This window comes from Aphelocoma coerulescens, chromosome 5 (assembly GCF_041296385.1).
Source record: "Aphelocoma coerulescens isolate FSJ_1873_10779 chromosome 5, UR_Acoe_1.0, whole genome shotgun sequence".
Lineage (NCBI taxonomy): Eukaryota > Metazoa > Chordata > Aves > Passeriformes > Corvidae > Aphelocoma > Aphelocoma coerulescens.
Genome location: NC_091019.1, coordinates 64,744,829 through 64,762,649, shown reverse-complemented (window position 1 = coordinate 64,762,649; position 17,821 = coordinate 64,744,829). Strand labels below are relative to the sequence as shown.

Genomic DNA, 17,821 nt, shown 5'->3' with positions numbered 1-17,821 from the left:
AAATAACCCCATCATCACTCAAGGAGGCAGGTTCAGAGGAAAGGCAGCAAGGTCCCTCGTGCAGTGCAGCGTTAGAGGTGGATCCATCACCACTGGACATGGAGGCAATTAACAGTTTGCAGGGATCCAGCAGTGATTAAGCAGATTTGTGGCAGAGAAATCCCTTAACAGCTTAATATAATTGATAAACTTCACCTCTTTTTTCAGCCAGAAAGCCCTGGTTTTGGGGATGGTGTTGGTCCTATTCATAGCACAAGCACAGGTTTCAGCCTTGGAAGCAGGATCCGGCTATATTTGGAGCTGGATTTATCCACAGGCATGCTGCACATGCATCAGCTGGGCTGTCTAGCAGCAAAATCCTGTCAGTTAAGTAATCCTACAGTAGAAGGTAGTTTCACATCCCACCTTCATTCAGCTTCTCATCCAAGAAAATGTCCCATAACAAAAATTGGGATTTTCTGCTTTGGGGGTACCAGCAGCTCCCATCCCTTCCCAGTACAGGGCTGGTCAGTTGTTTTCTTAGCTCATCTCCAAAAGGAGATAGCAGTGAAATGGCAGCAGTGGGCAGAAAAGGGATTTTTGGGGAGTTTCAAGGCAGCAAGGGGGGTGGGATTTAGCTTTGGGGCTCTTTCTATGCTCAGATTTGCTGATATTTGTGACATTCCACAAAGCAGCGAATGGGAAGCACCAGGCATCCCTGAAGCAGCATCCAGGGGAACTAATGAGGGGGTCATGTGATTAGTGCCTGCCACCCACCACAGGTATCGTGTCAGGACCCTGGGATGTGGGATCCCAAAACACATCCTCATCTCAGCTGACCCGGAGTGCTTTTTCTGGCAATCAAGGATGAGATATCCCAGACGTCCAGGAGCACGTGGAAGCAGGTGGGGGGCTGAAGTGGGGGCTCCTGTGTTCAGGGAGAGGGTGGAGAGGGGCTTTGGGGTGTTGCCAGCCCCTCTCCCCTACCCACAGGCAGCTCCAGCTTTCCATCTCCTGTGCTGCCCTCTCTAGATCCTTCTATTTTCTGGCAGATAGGATTAAGCCTGACCTTCTGCCCCATCTCAGAGAGAGCCAAACCTCTTTCGGATCTAATTATTTTCCATTTTTGTTTAATTGTGCACATCCTGCTGCTGGCTGAGAAGGAGAGCAGCTCCTGCCTGGGCTGGGGCAGGGAAGGGCACCCAGCCCTTCATCAGCCACAGGCTTTTGGGGCAGTGCTCCATCTTTCAGGGTTGTGGTTTAAACCCCCAAATCTTTTGGAGGTCCAAGGCAAAGTTCCCAAGAAGCAGCTCTGGCACCATCCTGTGTTTCTCCAGTGGGGTCCTTCATGCTCAGCTCTCCCCCATGTGAGGAGGAAGAGTCCAGCCCCAGCCACCTGCCTCCCTCATCATTATCCTCTCCTGCACCCAGTTTACACCAGGCTCTGCTTTCTGTGTGTGTATTTTGCTCCTATGTTTAAGTGGCACCAACTTCTTTGAGCAGTGCATTGCAGGCCTTTTTTTAATGATCTTTGATTTCTCAGTTTATCTGAGCTGCTACAGAATCCCAGCTGGTGCCAGGCTGGGGTTTGGCTGTGCCAGCCTGAAAGTGCTGCTGAACCACCACGAGAGCGATGACGAAATATCAGGGTGTGATATCCCTCTCTGCAGGAGGATGGGAGAAAATAAGACGTGTTTTCCACTCACCAGGCAGCTGACTAAGAGAGAGGGGACAGATAAATCAGATTCATCCCAACAGGAAGCCTTGCCTGGAGCAGGGACATCTGCATATGGAAAATATGGATATGGTCTGGTGGCCCTTGAGTCCTGCTACGCTCATGTATCCTTTACAGCATCACTTAGGCCGAGTGTTGCTTTCCCAAATCCCATTTTTTAGCACCAAAGCAACCCCTCAGCATTCCCCTGGGCACGGGAGCACACCCAGAGTACCAAAAGTCACCTGTGCTGCAGTACAGCAGCTCCTTCTCCACCAAAGCTGTGCCACGTCGTGTCCCTTGCTCCTGTCGGCACAGGACGGCTCGGGCACGCCGTCGGCTGGCTCAGGAAGTGGCTCTGGAGGAGGGGGAGGTCTGTGGAGAAGTAAATACCAGTGCAGAAAGTTCCAGGGAGAGTTGCCAGCATTTCCAGCAAGCCATCTAGTGGCTTCCTATTAAAACAGTTGCATGCCTTGGAACTGGGAAGGTGAAGCTGGAGGGGTGAGTGCTGCTCACCACCGCAGCCGTGTCGGGAAACTGATGTCCAGGCTTTGGTCTTAATTGGGTAAAGGTGCTGCTTTAACAGCCCTCTTCTGGGTCAGGGGTGGTGGGAGGGTTGGGTTAGCTGCTGGCTGGCAGCATGGGTCTTACAGAATCATGGAATCATGGAATATCCTGAGGTTGAGGGGACCCTCAAGGATCGTACAGTCCGGTTCCTGGGTTACAGAATATCCTTAGTTGGATATTGAATTGCTCTTGTGCCTTCCCAAGAGCAAACCTGATGAATGATCCTGCAGATGGAGATCTGGATCTGCATTTCATTGGTGTGGGTTCAGCTACCCTAGCTCAAAAACACGTGGAGGATAGAGGGATAATCAATGATTTAGAGCAGCTCCCTGTACAGAACAGATTGGAGACCACAGACAGGGAGGAAGAACCTGAAGCTTTGGGGGGGGGAGGGTTTTCAGCATTTTACTTGATGAAGTTTTGGGGAGTGTGTTTAAAGCAGGCAGGAGGAAGTGCTGCTCCACCACGTGGCTCAGTCGTGGCTCCTGTAGCACAGCCTAAGACAGGGGCTGAAAGGTTGAAGGCTTTACAGAGGGGTTTGGTCAGCCCTGGAGGAGAGATTGCCGTGGGGCTGGGAAGTGTCAGCTGGCTGGTCAGGGTAGATCCTGAGCTGTCCTTGTTTGGAGTTTGTATAAGCTCTTCAGAAAAACGTCTGGTGGTGGAGATCTCACAGTGTCCTAGGCCATCCTGGGACAGTTTCATCATGTCCAGCTTCATTCATCTTTGCTGCAGTTCTAGCCACAGAATCATCGAATTGTTTAGGTTAGAGAAGCCCTCCAAGATCGAGTTCACCCATTCCCCAGCACTGCCAAGGCCACCACTGACCCATGTCCCCAAGTGCCACATCCACACAGCTTTTAAATCCCTCCAGAGATGGTGACTCCACCACTGCCCTGGGCACCAGCAGATGTGGAGAGGAGCTTGTCCATGCCAGTGTTCACCTCTCAGCAGGGTGTGAGGCTGGCTGGTGCAGCTTTTGTGTGCAGCATGGTGTCTGACTGATGTGGTGCTTCCCAAGCCAGGCTCTTGCCCACCTTGTGCTGCACAGCCGTTTGTTCTCACTTGCATGCACCTATTTAATGTTTGCTCCTGTTCATGCAGATGTTCTTTCATATCTTCTCTCCAAGTCTCATAGAAGCACAGAATATCCTGATTTGGGAAGGATCCGTAGGGATCATCGAGTCCAACTCCTGGCCCTGCACAAGACACCCCAACAATCCCACCCTGTGCCTGAGAGCATTGCCCAAACACTCCTGGAGCTCTGGCAAGCTGGTGCTGTGCCCATTCCCTGGGAGCCTGTCCAGTGCCCAGCACCCTCTGGGGGAAGAACCTTTTCCTGATCTCCAGCCTAACTCCCTGCAGTTAGCTCTCTGACACAGCTTCATGCCACCCTTTCAAGTCCTCAACATTGACTTCTAATCCAGTTTCCTGGAGTGTTTTCCTGTCTCTTAGCTGTGATACCTGCACACTGATCACATTGATCACATCACCTTTATCACCAGTGACGTGCTGGGTGGTGTCAGGGCCAGGACAGGTCTCCTTGCCCAGTATATCCTCCCAGTCTGAGGGTGAACCAGCACCACCAGCTCCCTCCATATGGTTTTTGGATGAGTTGTGTGCCCACATTAGAGCAGTTTCTCTCTGCTGTGCTGCTGAGGGAGCCATGTGCAGCAGCACCTAATGAGGATCAAGATATACAGCACTGCCTGTTCCTCCAGCTATTCAGAGGCCAGTTGCTCTGTCGCAGAAGGAAATTAAATTGCTCTTGACAAATGGGTGTCGGCAGTCACTTATCATCTTGTTATCTTCTAAGTGCTTACAAATAGGTTGTTTCATTATTTGTTCCATCAGTTTTCCAGGAGTTCGAGTTAAGTGACCAGTTTGTAATTCCCTGACTTTTCCTTCTGCGTATTTAAATCTAACCCCTAGGTTTGCTTTTTTCCCCCTGGTCTTCTAAAAGCTCTCCTGTTTGCTGTAATCTGACAGAGGAACAGGAGCTCTGGGGCTGCTTCAGCTGAGCCCTTCTCTCCTTACCTTTGGGGCTGGTGGATGCACCAACACACCCTGGTTGGATGATTGTGTTCCTGCTGGAAAGCTTCTTCCCTCTGTGGCTCTCACCTGTGTTATCTCCTTTGAATCTTGACCTTTTCAATTTTCCAACCAAGTTCTCTTGAAAGGTTAGCTTTATCCACTCAGTGCTTTTGTGTAGTGTTTTCTGTAATCTGCAACAATATGGGGAATTTGGGCCAAATTGTGATCAAACCAAGACAGATCTTGGCACCCAATGTGGGGCCTGAGGGCATCAAGAGAAAGGAGTGAAAAAGGAATAACAGTTCCTGGGTAACTTAATTTTGTGTGCTGGATATAGGAACCTTGTTAGGCAGCACGATGTGGTCTAGTTTACCCTGGTTTGGGTGGCAGGTGGTCATGGTTGTATTCTTCCCTGTTGTAGCTACTTACCCAAACATGGGTCCTGTGATTAAGGCTACCATTGCTGTTACCCAGTTTGCACTATGGGTCGAGGGTTAGGGTGGATTAGTGGGGGTTAGGGTCAGGGTTAGGGTTAGGGCAGCCATTAGGGTTAGGGGTTATGGTTAGGGTGGGTTAGTGGAGGTTGGGGTTAGGGTTCGGGTTAGGGGTTAGGGTGGGGTTAGGGTTAGGAACAACAGCAGTGGAGTAGATTTGGGTGTAGTTTGGCTTTTTCGGTGATTTTCAGGAGCATCTGGTAACTTCTGGCATCCAGTTTGCCGTGACCATGGTTTTTGGAGGGTGTTGACCCCCTTGCCAGGGAGGTGCTCACACTGTGGCAGCATGCATGTGGAAATCCCTTTGGCATGTTGTATTTACCCTGCCAGGGCCTGGTTATTTCTTGATTAGCTCTGTTTTTCAATTTCTCAATTATCTTCTTTTTCCTCCCCCCCATATTCCTTCCACAGGAATCATTAACCAATGGCAACAGGAATCCAAGGATAAAGTGATCTCCCTCTTGTTAACCCACCTGCCTTTACTGAAGCCCGGCAACATCGAGGCGAAAGTCGAGTACATGAAACTCTTGCCCAAAATCCTGGCGCACTCAATCGAGCACAACCAGCACATCGAGGAGAGCAGGCAGCTGCTGTCCTACGCCTTGATACACCCTGCCACCTCCCTGGAGGACAGGAGCGCCCTGGCCATGTGGCTCAACCACCTGGAGGACCGCACGTCGGGGGGCTTCGGCGGGCAGGGCCGGGGCCGCTCGGACTCGGTGGACTACGGGCAGGCGCACTACTATCACCAAAGACAGAACTCCGACGACAAACTCAACGGGTGGCAGAACTCTCGGGACTCCGGCATCAGCGTCAGCGCCTCCAGCTGGCAGGACAAAAACCTGGCCTGCGAGAACGGCCACCTGCCCCTCTACTCCTCCTCCTCCGTCCCCACCACCATCAACACCATCGGCACTAGCACAAGCACCAGTAAGTACCCACGGGAGGCTCTGGGGACAGGCCCCTCATCCCGCTAGGAATTACTGCTAAATTCATCTGGGCCATAGAAAGCTCCTTTTGTTTTTTGTTTTTTTTTTTGTTCTTCTTTTCCTCACCTGCTTTTTTTTATTTCCTGCTTGCCTTGTTGGGTTTTTTTTCCTCTAGTCCTGTGAGGTTTTAAAGACCTGGGACGTGGAGAGGAGGAGGGAAAACCAGCAAAGCGTAAGAAAAAGGTAGAGCAAAAAATATGCATTATTGAGAGGAACCCCTTGTACTTCATGTAGCTCTGTGTAGATTTACAGTTCACGTTTCAAGAGTGCCTAAAGCAAGTGGAAAGCTGATGATTCATGCCCAAAAGTGAGCTGGAGGACTTGAGTCAAGTCCAAAAGTGTGCTGAGGACTTACTGGGAGGAAATGGGATTGGGACCCCAAGCGCAGGCATAAGTTTTGGAAGCAGGACTGGAATCTACCAGCTTCGGGGTATCTGAAAACATTCCCTTGTATTTGCAGTGCAGAGGTGTGAAGCTGGCAGTGATTGACAAGTTTAGATGGACACTCCTCAGTGTTTCCCAGGAGAATTGGGTGGTTCTTTCCCCATGGAGACATTGCCAGGCTTTGATGGATGGTGCAGAGCCCAGCCCAAGGCTTGGACACAGAGAGATGCTGTAGAGCACTGTGACTGGAGCTTTATCACGGGTTTTGTGTGAAGCTGTAGTGCAGCTATAACTGGTCTTTAAAGCAGCCATTGATGCCTGTGAGCCTTCCTTGGGAGAGCAGGAGCAAGGCATCTTCTCAGTAGGATTCAGAAGCTCCCCTGCCCACCCACTTGCTCTGTGGAGGGCTGTCACGCCTTTGGGTGACTGCCACCATGTCACCTGCAGGGCTGCATGTCCTCCTTCACTTGGGGATATTCAGAAGGGCTCTCTCCAGGATGCTTTATCAGCATCTTCTAGAAACCAGGGATGCAGAGAGCACTTTGGGGAGGAGAGGCTTCTTGTGGCAGCAGCCCTGGTTTCTCTATCAGTGTGTGGAAAGCCACAATTAAATAGCTAAGAGCTTTAAAATGGTCACTTAAGGCTTCTGGGCTTTTCCCTCTCCTGTAAGAATTGCATTTTTTTAAAGTGGTGTTTCAAATCAGCAGCAATACAAAACACAGCTCTGGGTTTATTGCTGTAGCACCCTGGTCCCTGCCTTTTCCGTGTCCATCCTTGCACGTGGGGATTTAGCAGAAGGGTCTCAGCTTCTCCACAGACTCTTAACCACTGTGCCCATCCCATCCCCTGCCTCTGAAGCCCCCAGCTCATGTTGCTGTGGGATTGTGTGATGTTCAGCTTCTCTGAGAGCCAGTCCCTGTCCTGTGGAGCTGTTCCTGGGTGACCGAGCTACATGGGAAAGGTTTAACAAGGAGGCAGGGTGAGAAAAACCCTGGGAATTTACTTGAAGTTGGTCTGTTAAACCTCTTCAAGGATTATTTTGGGGGGGTTTTCCATGTGGTTTTTGCAGGCCTGGTGGTTCAGAGGCTTTGCACATCACAGAGGCAGTGGGAAGAGAGGCTTCAGAAGGGGTCTGGTTCCTCATGTCAGGATCTGGAAGCAGGGAGGTGTGGTGGGTGCAGCAGGTTTAATCACTGACGGTGGCTGAAGCTCTGCAAGACGTGTTAGGTCTTGAAGGGCTCTTTCTTGAAGGCCACAGTGTTTCTTTGAGCCTTTCTGTGCTCAGACTTAGCTCTCAGAAGAAGCATTGACCCACCCCTTGCCCATCATGGTCCCCAAGCATTGGCACAAGATCCCAAAACTGAGCAAACAGCCAAACTACTCAGCAGTGCCTGAGCTGCTGCACTGCTGTGGTTTTTCCTAAATTCTCCCAGAATTAGGTGTGTGCAGCAGCCCTGGGACAGGAACACCTGTGGGTCTGCCAACATCCCTACTCTTTACCCAGTCTTTTGCTTGAATCCCTCCTCAATCTCTGCCACTTGCTTGGCTGCTTTATCCCCTGCTAGTGATAGTTTAGTCCCACATGTTAAGCTGTTATAACTCCTGCAGACATATTTTGGTGGCACCATGCTCAGACAACCGTGGGCTGAGCTGGAGGTGACCCAAGCACACACTTCATGTGTTAGTCCATAAACTTCCTTAACACAATATTTGGCTTGGGCACAAGCCTGGTAAGTCCACAGATAGATGCTAAAAAATAAACACGGCTGTCAGCCTTTGTCCCAGCCCCTTGACTCAATCGATACATTTATTAATCTTTTATTCCAAAGCAAAGCCCTCAACCTCGTAGTGTTTGTTTAGGTTTTAGCGTTGTTATTAGTTTTAAGTTACCCTCTTACTCAGAAGTGTTTGTCTCTGCAGAGGCTTTAATCCAGCAACACCCTGCAGGGCTCAGCCTTCCCTGACCCATCCCTGCAAAGGCACTGCCTGTTGCTGACACCAGAATGGGGCAGAGTCTTTCCCAGAGCAGTGATGTGGTGATCTTGCCTGAGCTACGTTCTTCTGGTGCTGTGGCACAATTAGGTTTAATGCCATCACGGCACAGGGCTTAAATATGGGTGGCTGAAGGTCATGTGATGTTTTGCTTTGTGCTGTCCTTGACTTTGACTCAGCCTAGACTTTGGCTCTGAGATTTGGTTCAGGAATGGTTCATCTCCAGCTCTCCCATAACAGCACTGACAGGGGTTAGCCAAGGTTTAGCAAAGACTTGAGGGGATGTTGCAGGAGGCAAGTCTGGAGTGCTCTGAAGGAATCACTCTGATTTACCACAGTAATGGTGCTGCAGGAGTGGGACCAGTGTCCTAAGTGATGAATTTGGATCTGGAGTGATCAGAGGATATGGACTCACCCCAAGCAATGGAAGTCTGCCCAGAGAAGCTGTGGCTGTCTCATCCTTGGAAGTGTTCAAGGCCAGGCTGGATGGGTCTTCAGCTTGGTCTAATGGAAGGTGTCCCTGCCCATGGCAGGGGAGTGGAACCAGATGGTCTTGAAGGTCCCTTCCAACCCAAACCATTCTGGGCTTCTGTGGTGTTCATGTGCTTCTTCCCATCCACTGCATCGCTGCTTTCTCAGCCATTCCTGCAAAGCTTGAGATGCAACTTTAAACCAAGCTTTAGTGTGCTGGGAATACAGGCAGCCTTGGCATGGGCTGAGGAGCACAGGCAGGGAGTAGGCTGGAGCTGCTCCGGCGTGGGGGACGGGGTGAAGCCCGGAGTCCTGGCTCTGTGGCCGGGTCAGGCAGCAGTTGCAAAATGTTAGGGTTGCACAATGCCTTTGTGACAGAGACATGGCCTGGGAACTCTGAAAGGACAGAGGAAAGCAGCTTGTTTTCAAAGCTGCCAAGAGCTTGGGGGCTTGGGGGCATGGGGGGTTGCATGGGGGCTCCAGCTCCTTCCCTACCCCTGTAACCGGCTCCACCCAAGTACAGTCTGATGGCAGGACAGGATTTGTTGTCAAATGGAAGAAGCACAGCTTAGCCCTGTGTTTGCCACCTTCTTGGAAGGGAGTCTGTGTGGAGGCAAAGGAGGGTCTGTTGTAAGATGTGCTGAGGAGGAGGAGGAATGCAGGTACATTGGTCTCATTTGGACCATAGAGTCACAGGTCAGTGATGGATAGATACAGTCAGAGACCTTGCTAGGGAATATCCTGCAGAGCAGGAATCTGGCACTGTGTTCATACTGGGGGATGTTGCATTCTGGTGTTTCAGTGTCACTGCACTGCCTGGGTTCCCTCTCTGAGGAAACAGAGAGGTCCTTGGACCTGCAAAGCTTTTGCCATTCTGGAGCCACCCTTGTGCTCCTGCACAAATGGGAAACATGCCAGGTGCTCAGGCCTGCTACACCCTTCCCATGGGAGTCTCTGCCAGAAAACTGGTGGTGTTTGTCTGCAAGAAGGAGAGCAAGCAGAGCAAGGGAGAAGAAATACTCACCTGTACAAACTTTTTGTCCTGAAAAAGAAAAATCTCCAGGTTGTCCTAGAGCTGAAGTAAATCAAGGTTCTTCCTTCCATGCACCCCAGCCCAGGTTCAAACTGACAGAGGGCAGGGTTGAATTGGATATTGGGAAGAAATTCTTCCCTGTGAGGGTGGTGAGGCACAGATTGCCCAGAGAACCTGTGACTGCTGCATCCCTGGAAGTGTCCAGCGCCAAGTTGGGTGGGGCTTGGAGCAACCTGGGATAGTGGAAGATGTCCCTGCCCATGGCAGGGCGTTGGACTAGATGATCTCTAAGGTCCCTTCCAACCTGAACAATTCTGTGTTTCTGTGATCCTGCCCTACAGGCAGATCTGCAGCTGCTGGACTGTGTGTCAGAACGTGTGTGTGTGTGACATGGCTTGCAGGATTTTGCCAACATTTGCTCTGTTGATGGAATCCCCAGTGAGAGGGCAGATGAACATGCTGGAGCTCTCCCTGAGTCATCAGGGAATTGAGGTGGAACAAACAACACCAAGAAAGCACTTGCCATGAACGGAGTGTGGGTTTCCTGATTCTTCCTCCCTGACACTGCTGTGCAACAGCTCACAGCTTAGCACTGGAGACAGCCCTGTCACCATACCTGGTATCCAGACTGAGCTGGGTGATGGGATAACTGCATGTTTTAACTCACAGGACCACCCTGCTCTGTGTTGGGTTGATGGGCAGCTTGCAAGTTGTTGTCCTCTGTGTAGATTTCAACAACACCTGAAGGGAGCACACTGTGTGTCCTCAGCCTCTGTTTGCCCTACACAGGACGACACATTTCCTCCCATGCAAACTTAGCAAAACATGCCATGAGAAAAAGTCTTAATGAGGTTACAGCAGTGAAGCAAACAAATGTCCTGTTCTTGCTGCAGGGGGATTAGCTTTGGGAATTGCCTTCAGAAAATTGTTTCTCAGTTGGCCTTGCTGAGACTTGGCACTCTGGCACTCGTCCTGCCAGCTGGGGACACCTCTCACGTCTGCTTTTCTTCTCTTTTACTGATAGACTGAGAAAAGCTCGTTGACCTTTGTTACACTTGAGCTTCTCAGTGGTGGCAGACAAGGGCATTTGTTGTCTTGCTCATGCCCTCTAGTGTCACACACAACGGGCAGAGAAGACTGTCAGAAGTCTCCCGCTTTGTCGGGTTCCCAGTGCTACAAAATCTTGCTAATCCTGTAGCTTGAAATCAGAATTGTTGTACCAGAAGATCAGGGGTGAGCAGAGTTATTTTCTGAAATCCACGTACATCAATACAGCAGCAAACAGGACTGTGAGTGAGAACAACACAGAATCATGGAATCACTTAGGCTGGGAAAGACCTTTAAGATCATCAAGTCCATCTGTAATCTTCTACTGCAGCACTGAACAGCAGACACAGATTTTCTGTCCCCTCTGTAAATTCAAAGCACTTTGCTCTTGGGAGACACAGTCCACAGCCTGGAGACCATCACTCAGCCAGTGAGATGAATGGTCACCCACCCTCAGCCTGGAGGCCATCAAGCATTGGAGATGGAAGAGGTGGTGGAGAACAAGAGTGATGTCCTTTTGGGGTGTCAGCAATGCTGGGGAAGATCTGCTACTGCTTGAGTGTGTTTTATAGCCAGCATCCCTTCCTTTTCTAACCTTCAGTTTAGCTGCCCCAGCCCGTTTGGATCCTCCTTTGAGCCTGTTCTGGCACATTCCCTTCGCTTCTTTGCTCCGAAAGGGTCTCTACTCTCACTGTGTCTTTGATTGACTGACAAAGGTCAATGTGACGCTGAGGTCCCACCTTCAGTCATCTCCACAGGCTTTCTAGACTGACACCCAAGCTCATCAGCCTACCTCTCATCTTCCAAACATCATAACCTGCACTGGAAGGGAAGAAAAGACAGATTCACAGGGTGACTTAGAGTAACCCATCAGCCAGTGAAGAACACTTGGCTCAGGACATCTGGGAGGGTCACTCTCCTGTTTTGTTCATTCAAGACTTGCAGACCACAGGTAGCTTTGCTCGTAGGGATGCCCATCAGTGCAGCCATGGGGCAGAAGTTTCTTACCAGCAGCTGTTGGCTCTCCAGGCATGCAGATGGCTCTGGGAGATACGGATGGCTCAGTGGGGATTCCAATGCCTCTGGCAGGTTGTGGATGGTTCTGGGAGGATAGTGGTGGCTCGGGGAGCATGTGGATAGCTCTGAGGGGATGCAGATAGCTCTGTGGGGAGAAGGTTAGCAAGGCAGAGCGGATGTTACCTGAGGTGTCAGACAGCACAGAGACAGAGCAGGGTCCTCCCTGCCACGCCTGCTCTGCTCTCACGTGGGAATGAGTGACAACACGGGGCATATGTGCAGCCTACAGCTTTTGGGATGTGCTGATCCTGCTCTAGCAGGGTGTGGAGTGAGTGAGGGATCCCTGCTTGCCAAGCAGAGTGAGTAGGCAGCAAAGGGAATGCGTTTCCCATGGGTGTGCTCTGGCAAGTGGATTTTCACAGCAGCGGGATGGATCTTGTGGTTGTACCTCTGCTTGACCCCTCATCAGCCGTGATGCTTGGAGGCAGAGATGTCACCAAAGGGCAGAGAGAAGTCTCCAAAAGGAAAGAGGAGGGCAGACCTCGAGGCTGGGCTCAGCAGTGACTTGCACCAGGTGATACCATGGGTGGCTCATAACCATGGATGGATGTCACTGGTCGGTACAGATGCATGTGAGTGCTCCTAATCCAGCCCTCATGACACCAAATGATGCCTCCAGGCACTTAAATATTCCCTGTGCTCTGGGCTGCCTTAGCCTTGCAAACAGCCCTGTGTTGGGTAAGCCACAGAGCAGGTGGTGGTTGGTCTGCATGGCTGAGGAGGAGGAGAGGGAGCACTGGGTGCCAGCCAGAGACATGTGGCTGTCCCCAAAGTGGGCATGTCACACATGTCTCCTCTGGGATCACACTGTTCCTTCTTCCAGACCTTCTTTATGCAAGGTTTGGTCTGTACCCACACATGGAAACAGCATGAAGCTGAGTCAAGGAAGGTTTAGGTTGGATATCAGGAAAAGGTTGTTCCCCCAGAGGGTGGCTGGTGAGCAGGCTTCCCAGGGAATGGTCACGGCCCCAAGCCTGACAGAGGTCAAGGAGTGTTTGAACAACAGTCTCAGGCACAGGATGGGATTCTTGGAGTGTCCTGTGCAGGGCCAGGAGTTGGACTTGATGAACCTGATGGACGCCTTCCAACTCTGCATCTTCTGTGAATCTGTGATCTTATGGAGCACTGCTCCCAAGTTCACATACCCTACTCACAAAGTGATGGCTCTGCAGCTTCCTGGCTGGAATGAGGCCACCTAATGTGGGAATCTTTATTCCAGCAGCACCCAGGGATGTTCCCACCACTCTCAGCTTGTGAAATCCCGGTGCAGTCACTGACTGTAGGCGCTCAAGGCAGGGAATGCCTGCCCCGGTTTTGCTGCTGATGGGTTGCTTGTCCCTTGATGGGAGGATAGGACACTATCCTTGATGTGCAGGTTGGAATGGGGGGAGATTGAAGCTTGTGGCTCTGATGCCACCTCCACTTCCCTTAGAGCAGTCTGAGTGTCTCGGGGATGGATGTCAGGAAGCAGCAGCAGTGCTTTTGTGTGTATCCTATAGTCCTTGGGATTCCTGTCGCCAGTGGATGGTGCTTCTGACCTGGAAGCGGCGCAGAAGCTGCCAGGGCAGCTGATTGATGCTCTCTGGGTTGTGGAGCAAAGTCAGACAGCCCCAGTAATTCTCTCAGACCCCTCAGAAGTCTCCTCTCTCTGGGAGGTTTTGTTGATGGATGTACCCTCCTAGACCCAGGTGTATTTTTCCAGCTGTCGGATACAGGCACAGACCACAGCAAGCCGTGGTTACTCAGTGCATGGGAGCTTGGTGCTCTCCCGAGGGAAGCTTTGCTTTTCCCGTCACCCCATGAGCACCTGTGAGTTCCTGTCTGCACTTTGCATCACCCTTGGAGCCATCAGCAGGGGACCAAGGGCTCCGTCTGGGAGCCAGGGCTGTTCCTCAACACCTCCACGATTAACTTACATCTGCTAAGGGCCTTGTGAGTAATTCCCTCCTTGAACCTTTCTTGTTCCTTCATGACCTCGTCCCAACACCACCATTCCACAGCCTTCCCTCAAAGCATCGCTTGAATCACATTTGTGATGTTTTCCTGAGCATCTTCATGGGGCAAGAAACCCTTGGAGAGAATCCCCTTCCTGTTGCTCATCCTTAGAATCCATGCAACTCTGGCCTTTGGCAAGTAAAGGAATGGAAAGAGATGAGCTCTCCTTCCCCCCACCGTCACACAGCATCTGCAGTGAAATGGCAGGAGGGCACAGAGGAGGGGTGGGAATGCTGTGGTTTGGATTCATCCAGAGTGATTCCAGTCTCCTTCCCCACTGCACTGGGACTTGCTGTGTTCTCCTGACTCAGTAACACATTGCTATTTAATTAACTTTTGACTTCTGGTTTAAAGGAGCAGTGCACAAAATAGTTATTTACTTCATTTGGAAATTCTTTTATTCGTTACCATAATTATAGCTTCCTCCCCCTTTTTTTTCTTTTTTTCTTTTTTTTTTTTTTTTTTATATTTTAATTAGCAAGGGAAGGGAGGGAGGGAGGGGGAATATTTGCTGCTCTGCTTGTGGTTATCACATCCTTCAAATTACTAAAAGAGGCTGGGATAATAGGTCTGGTGATTATATATAGGCACCATCTGCTCTGTGGCTGCTTCCTATCAAAGTGCAGTTAGGAGAGTGCAAGGAGGATATTTTCTCTCCAGCTATATTAAGACTGTTTCCATCTCGGCTCCAAAGCAAAGCTCTCTGCATGCAAATGGATCAAATGTGCTGTAATCAATGGCTCCGTTTTGGCAGCCTTGAAGCTGTTTTTTTTTTAAATTTTGTTTTATTTTCCCCTCAAGTTTTGCTGTTCCCATCCGTTATGCAATTTTATTTGAGGCTGGTTGTTCTGCATTTGATGTTTTCTTGTAACCATAGTCCCCCTGTTTGCTGAGCAATGCGGTCTCGTGTTAGCTGGCGCAGGGATCTGTGTCATAACTTGAATGCGAGGCAATATCTGAGCAATCAGGAATGTTTTGGAGGATGATGAAGGCAGATTTTTAGGGTGCATCTGCTGTCGGTATGTAGAGGAGGTGGAAAGCTGAGCTGAGTTAATTTGGAGCAGTAATGGGAAAGAATTAATACTTGGTTTATGATAGCAGCCGTGGCTGTCCTGTTGCTGCTGGGGATTGTTGGGGAGCATTTCAGGGCTCAGGGTTTGGGAGTCATAGAATTTTAGAATTCCAGACTGATTTGTGTTGGAAGGGACCTTAAAGAACATCCAGTTCCACCCCCTGCCATGGGCAGGGACACCTTCCACTATCCCAGGTTGCTCCAAGCCCTCTCCACCCTGGCCTGGGACACTCCTAGGGATGGGGCAGCCACAGCTTCCCTGGGCAGCCTGTGCCAGGGCCCCCCCACCCTCACAGGGAAGAATTTCTTCCCGATAACCAATTTGACCCTGCCCTCTGTCAGTGAGAAGCCATTCCCCCTGTCATGGGGTGTCCCATAGGGTGTCCCTGATGGGCACCATCTTTTGCATCTTCCCATGTGGGGAACTGGATACTGCATTTGCCCCTTGGTGGCCTTGGGGACCCAGCAGGCTTCTCTTTTCTCCTGGAGCTGGTAAGATTTTATGCTTTTGAAAGATAAGGAGGAGAAGGAATAAGACATGGCCAGCCCAGATGGAAAGGGAAGCTGCTCAGGATGGGGGTATGTGAGTTCCCAAGAGGTGGAGGCCAGAGGAAGGCTGAAACACTGAGGAATTTGTCTTGCAAGATCTGTGTCATGGTGCCTACAAGAGAGGGGGACTGGGTGGCTTTTTTGAATGAGTGAAAGTAGCTAAAAAGAGACAAGGGAGGAGAAGATCCAAACTAAGTCAGCAAGGATGGAAAAGGCTACAGGCTGTTTCAGTCTGGGTGATGACTGTGGGACGTACATCACTTAAGACACTCGTTGTCCTCAGGTGTTTTGTCACTGCTAAAGACACACTGCCTCCCTGCTCTCACTCCACAGGTTGTTAATGACTCTAGGGATTATTGGATCCCAGTATGTTGTGGCAATTCCAGAGGTTTCACATTCACCTCTTCCACTTGACTGGTTTAAGGCCCTTTGTTTCTCACTCTCAGTTTCCCACAGGTTGCATATTGCTGTATAAAGGATGCACATCTTCCAGGTTGGCCTCCTGAAATGGTTGCAAGTGGTGGAGGGGTTTCTCCGTCTGGAGTGTAACGTGTGGTGGAAGCTGATGCTGTTGGAAGTCTCAGCAGGGAGATGCTTCTCAGACCAGGGATTGAGGCAGTGAAGAGCCCTGGCTGCTGCTGGAGCAAAGAAAATGTTCTTGGACATCCCTTTTGGGTGGAAAAGGACTTTGGGAAGGAGAGTTTCTGCATCCCAATGCTGTTTATCTGGCTTCATTTGTGAGCAGGGGAGGAATTTCTCCCAGGAGCCCATAGCAAAAGCTATTTTCTGGGATAATTAGGGAGGCTCGGTTCAGCACAGCAGCATTTGATATTAATGGACCGGGATTCCCCAGGGACAAACACTGATTTTCTGTGCTTTGTGTATAGATTTAGGAGAAAAAATGCATTTATTGGCCTGGACATTGGGGCATTGTGTTTACCCCAAGAGACTCGTGGTTTAGGGCAGCGCTTCCTTGCAACATACCCCTAATCCTCCATCCCCACCCATTCCCACCTCCCTGAGCCATCATTCCATGCATCCTTTTGTCTGTGGGTTAAATCCTGGTTGGATTCACATCTGTTCTGTCTTGCTCCCAGCTTGCTGGATGCTCTAGTGGGAAGCAAGGACCTTTCAGTACTTAGAAAGGGCTCATAAAGAAGAGGGAAAGGGACTTTTTACATGGGCTGAGGGAAAGGTTTTAAATTCAAAGAGGGGAGATTTAGATTAATTTTAACAACAGATTCTTCCCTGTGAGGGTGGTGAGACCCTGGCACAGGTTGCCCAGAGCAGCTGTGGCTGCCCCATCCCTGGCAGTATCCAAGGCCAGGCTAGATGGGGCATGGAGCAACCTGGGATAGTAGAAGGTGTCCCTGCCCACGGCAGGGGGTGGAACTGGATGTTCTTTAAGGTCCCTCCCAACCCAAACCATCCCAGGATTCTATGAAGGAGCTTGAAAGCAGCTCCTGAGCTCCTACTGCTTGGTGAGACAAGCTGGGCTTCCTTCCAGAAACGCATCCCGTCGGATTGCTGGAGCCACCAAGGTCTGAATTTACACATCTTTAGATGCAGCCCCACTCCTGCTGCCACACAAATGAGTAAATAACAGTTACAGCAATTCCTGCTGGAGCCACACAGCGGGTCCACGTGTGTTTGTGCCATGCAGGGAATTTCAAAACCCCCTGCGAGGGTTCCTTCCCCGCTGAGCCTGGATGGGGCCTCGCATGAGCTGCTCAGAGAGAGCAGCAACAAACAGGTTATTGTTTCTCTGTCCAGTTTCTTGAGCAGGAAACTGTGTTTAGAAACGTCATTTCTTTAAAAAAGTTTGCTTGACAGTCTTTTCAGCAGTCTGTGCTTCTTCCTATTTCTCTGCTCAAGGCAGCTCTCTGCTTGTATGGGGTTTTTTGCCTAATGCAGGAGTTAATACCACTAATTTCCTAATACCACTATTTTCCATAAAACCCAGTGGCTTCTTGCATTTAGGACCCTCATTTTCACCCCTTCTTGGGTTATATCAGCCCGTGGTTCAGAGGCCAGGACATGGATTATCCGGCTCCTGCAAACGCAGTTAAAGTCACAGCCACAGAACACAGGGAGATTAAAGAAAAAAAGGCACAAAGAAAAGGCTCCAAGGGTTAGGGGATGTTGAGCTGAAAAATGTTCCATCAGGTTCTGCTCTGGCCGTGCTGGAGCTGCCTGGGGAGCGTGGGGAGCGGGTGAATGAGGTGCCCAGGAAGGAGGCTGGGTGCCAGCTGGGCAGTGTGACCCACTGGCAGCTCTTTCCAAGGGTTCTCAGCAAAGAAGCGCTGGAAAAGCCCTGGGCATTGGTCTGCCAGCATGGGGAAGCCTTCCTGGAGGAGAGGATGTGTCGTGACTGGGATAGCAAGGAGGAGGCAGAGGGGAGGACTGAGTTGAACTTGGGGTTTGCTT

The 17,821-nt window shown here is 50.6% G+C and overlaps 1 protein-coding gene across 5 annotated transcripts in view; it reads left to right on the top strand.

Moving 5' to 3' along the window:
* SAMD4A (sterile alpha motif domain containing 4A) overlaps positions 1-17,821 on the top strand; it is a 96,570-nt gene that overhangs the window by 56,391 nt on the left and 22,358 nt on the right. For all 5 annotated transcript variants that reach the window (XR_011151521.1, XR_011151519.1, XR_011151520.1 and 2 more), the window contains exon 3: positions 5,197-5,715. Coding sequence is in view for 2 of the 5 variants with exons in the window: in XM_069018609.1 (XP_068874710.1) it covers positions 5,197-5,715 (519 nt within the window). In the remaining 3 variants the exon portion in view is untranslated. The remainder of the gene's footprint in view (positions 1-5,196; positions 5,716-17,821) is intronic.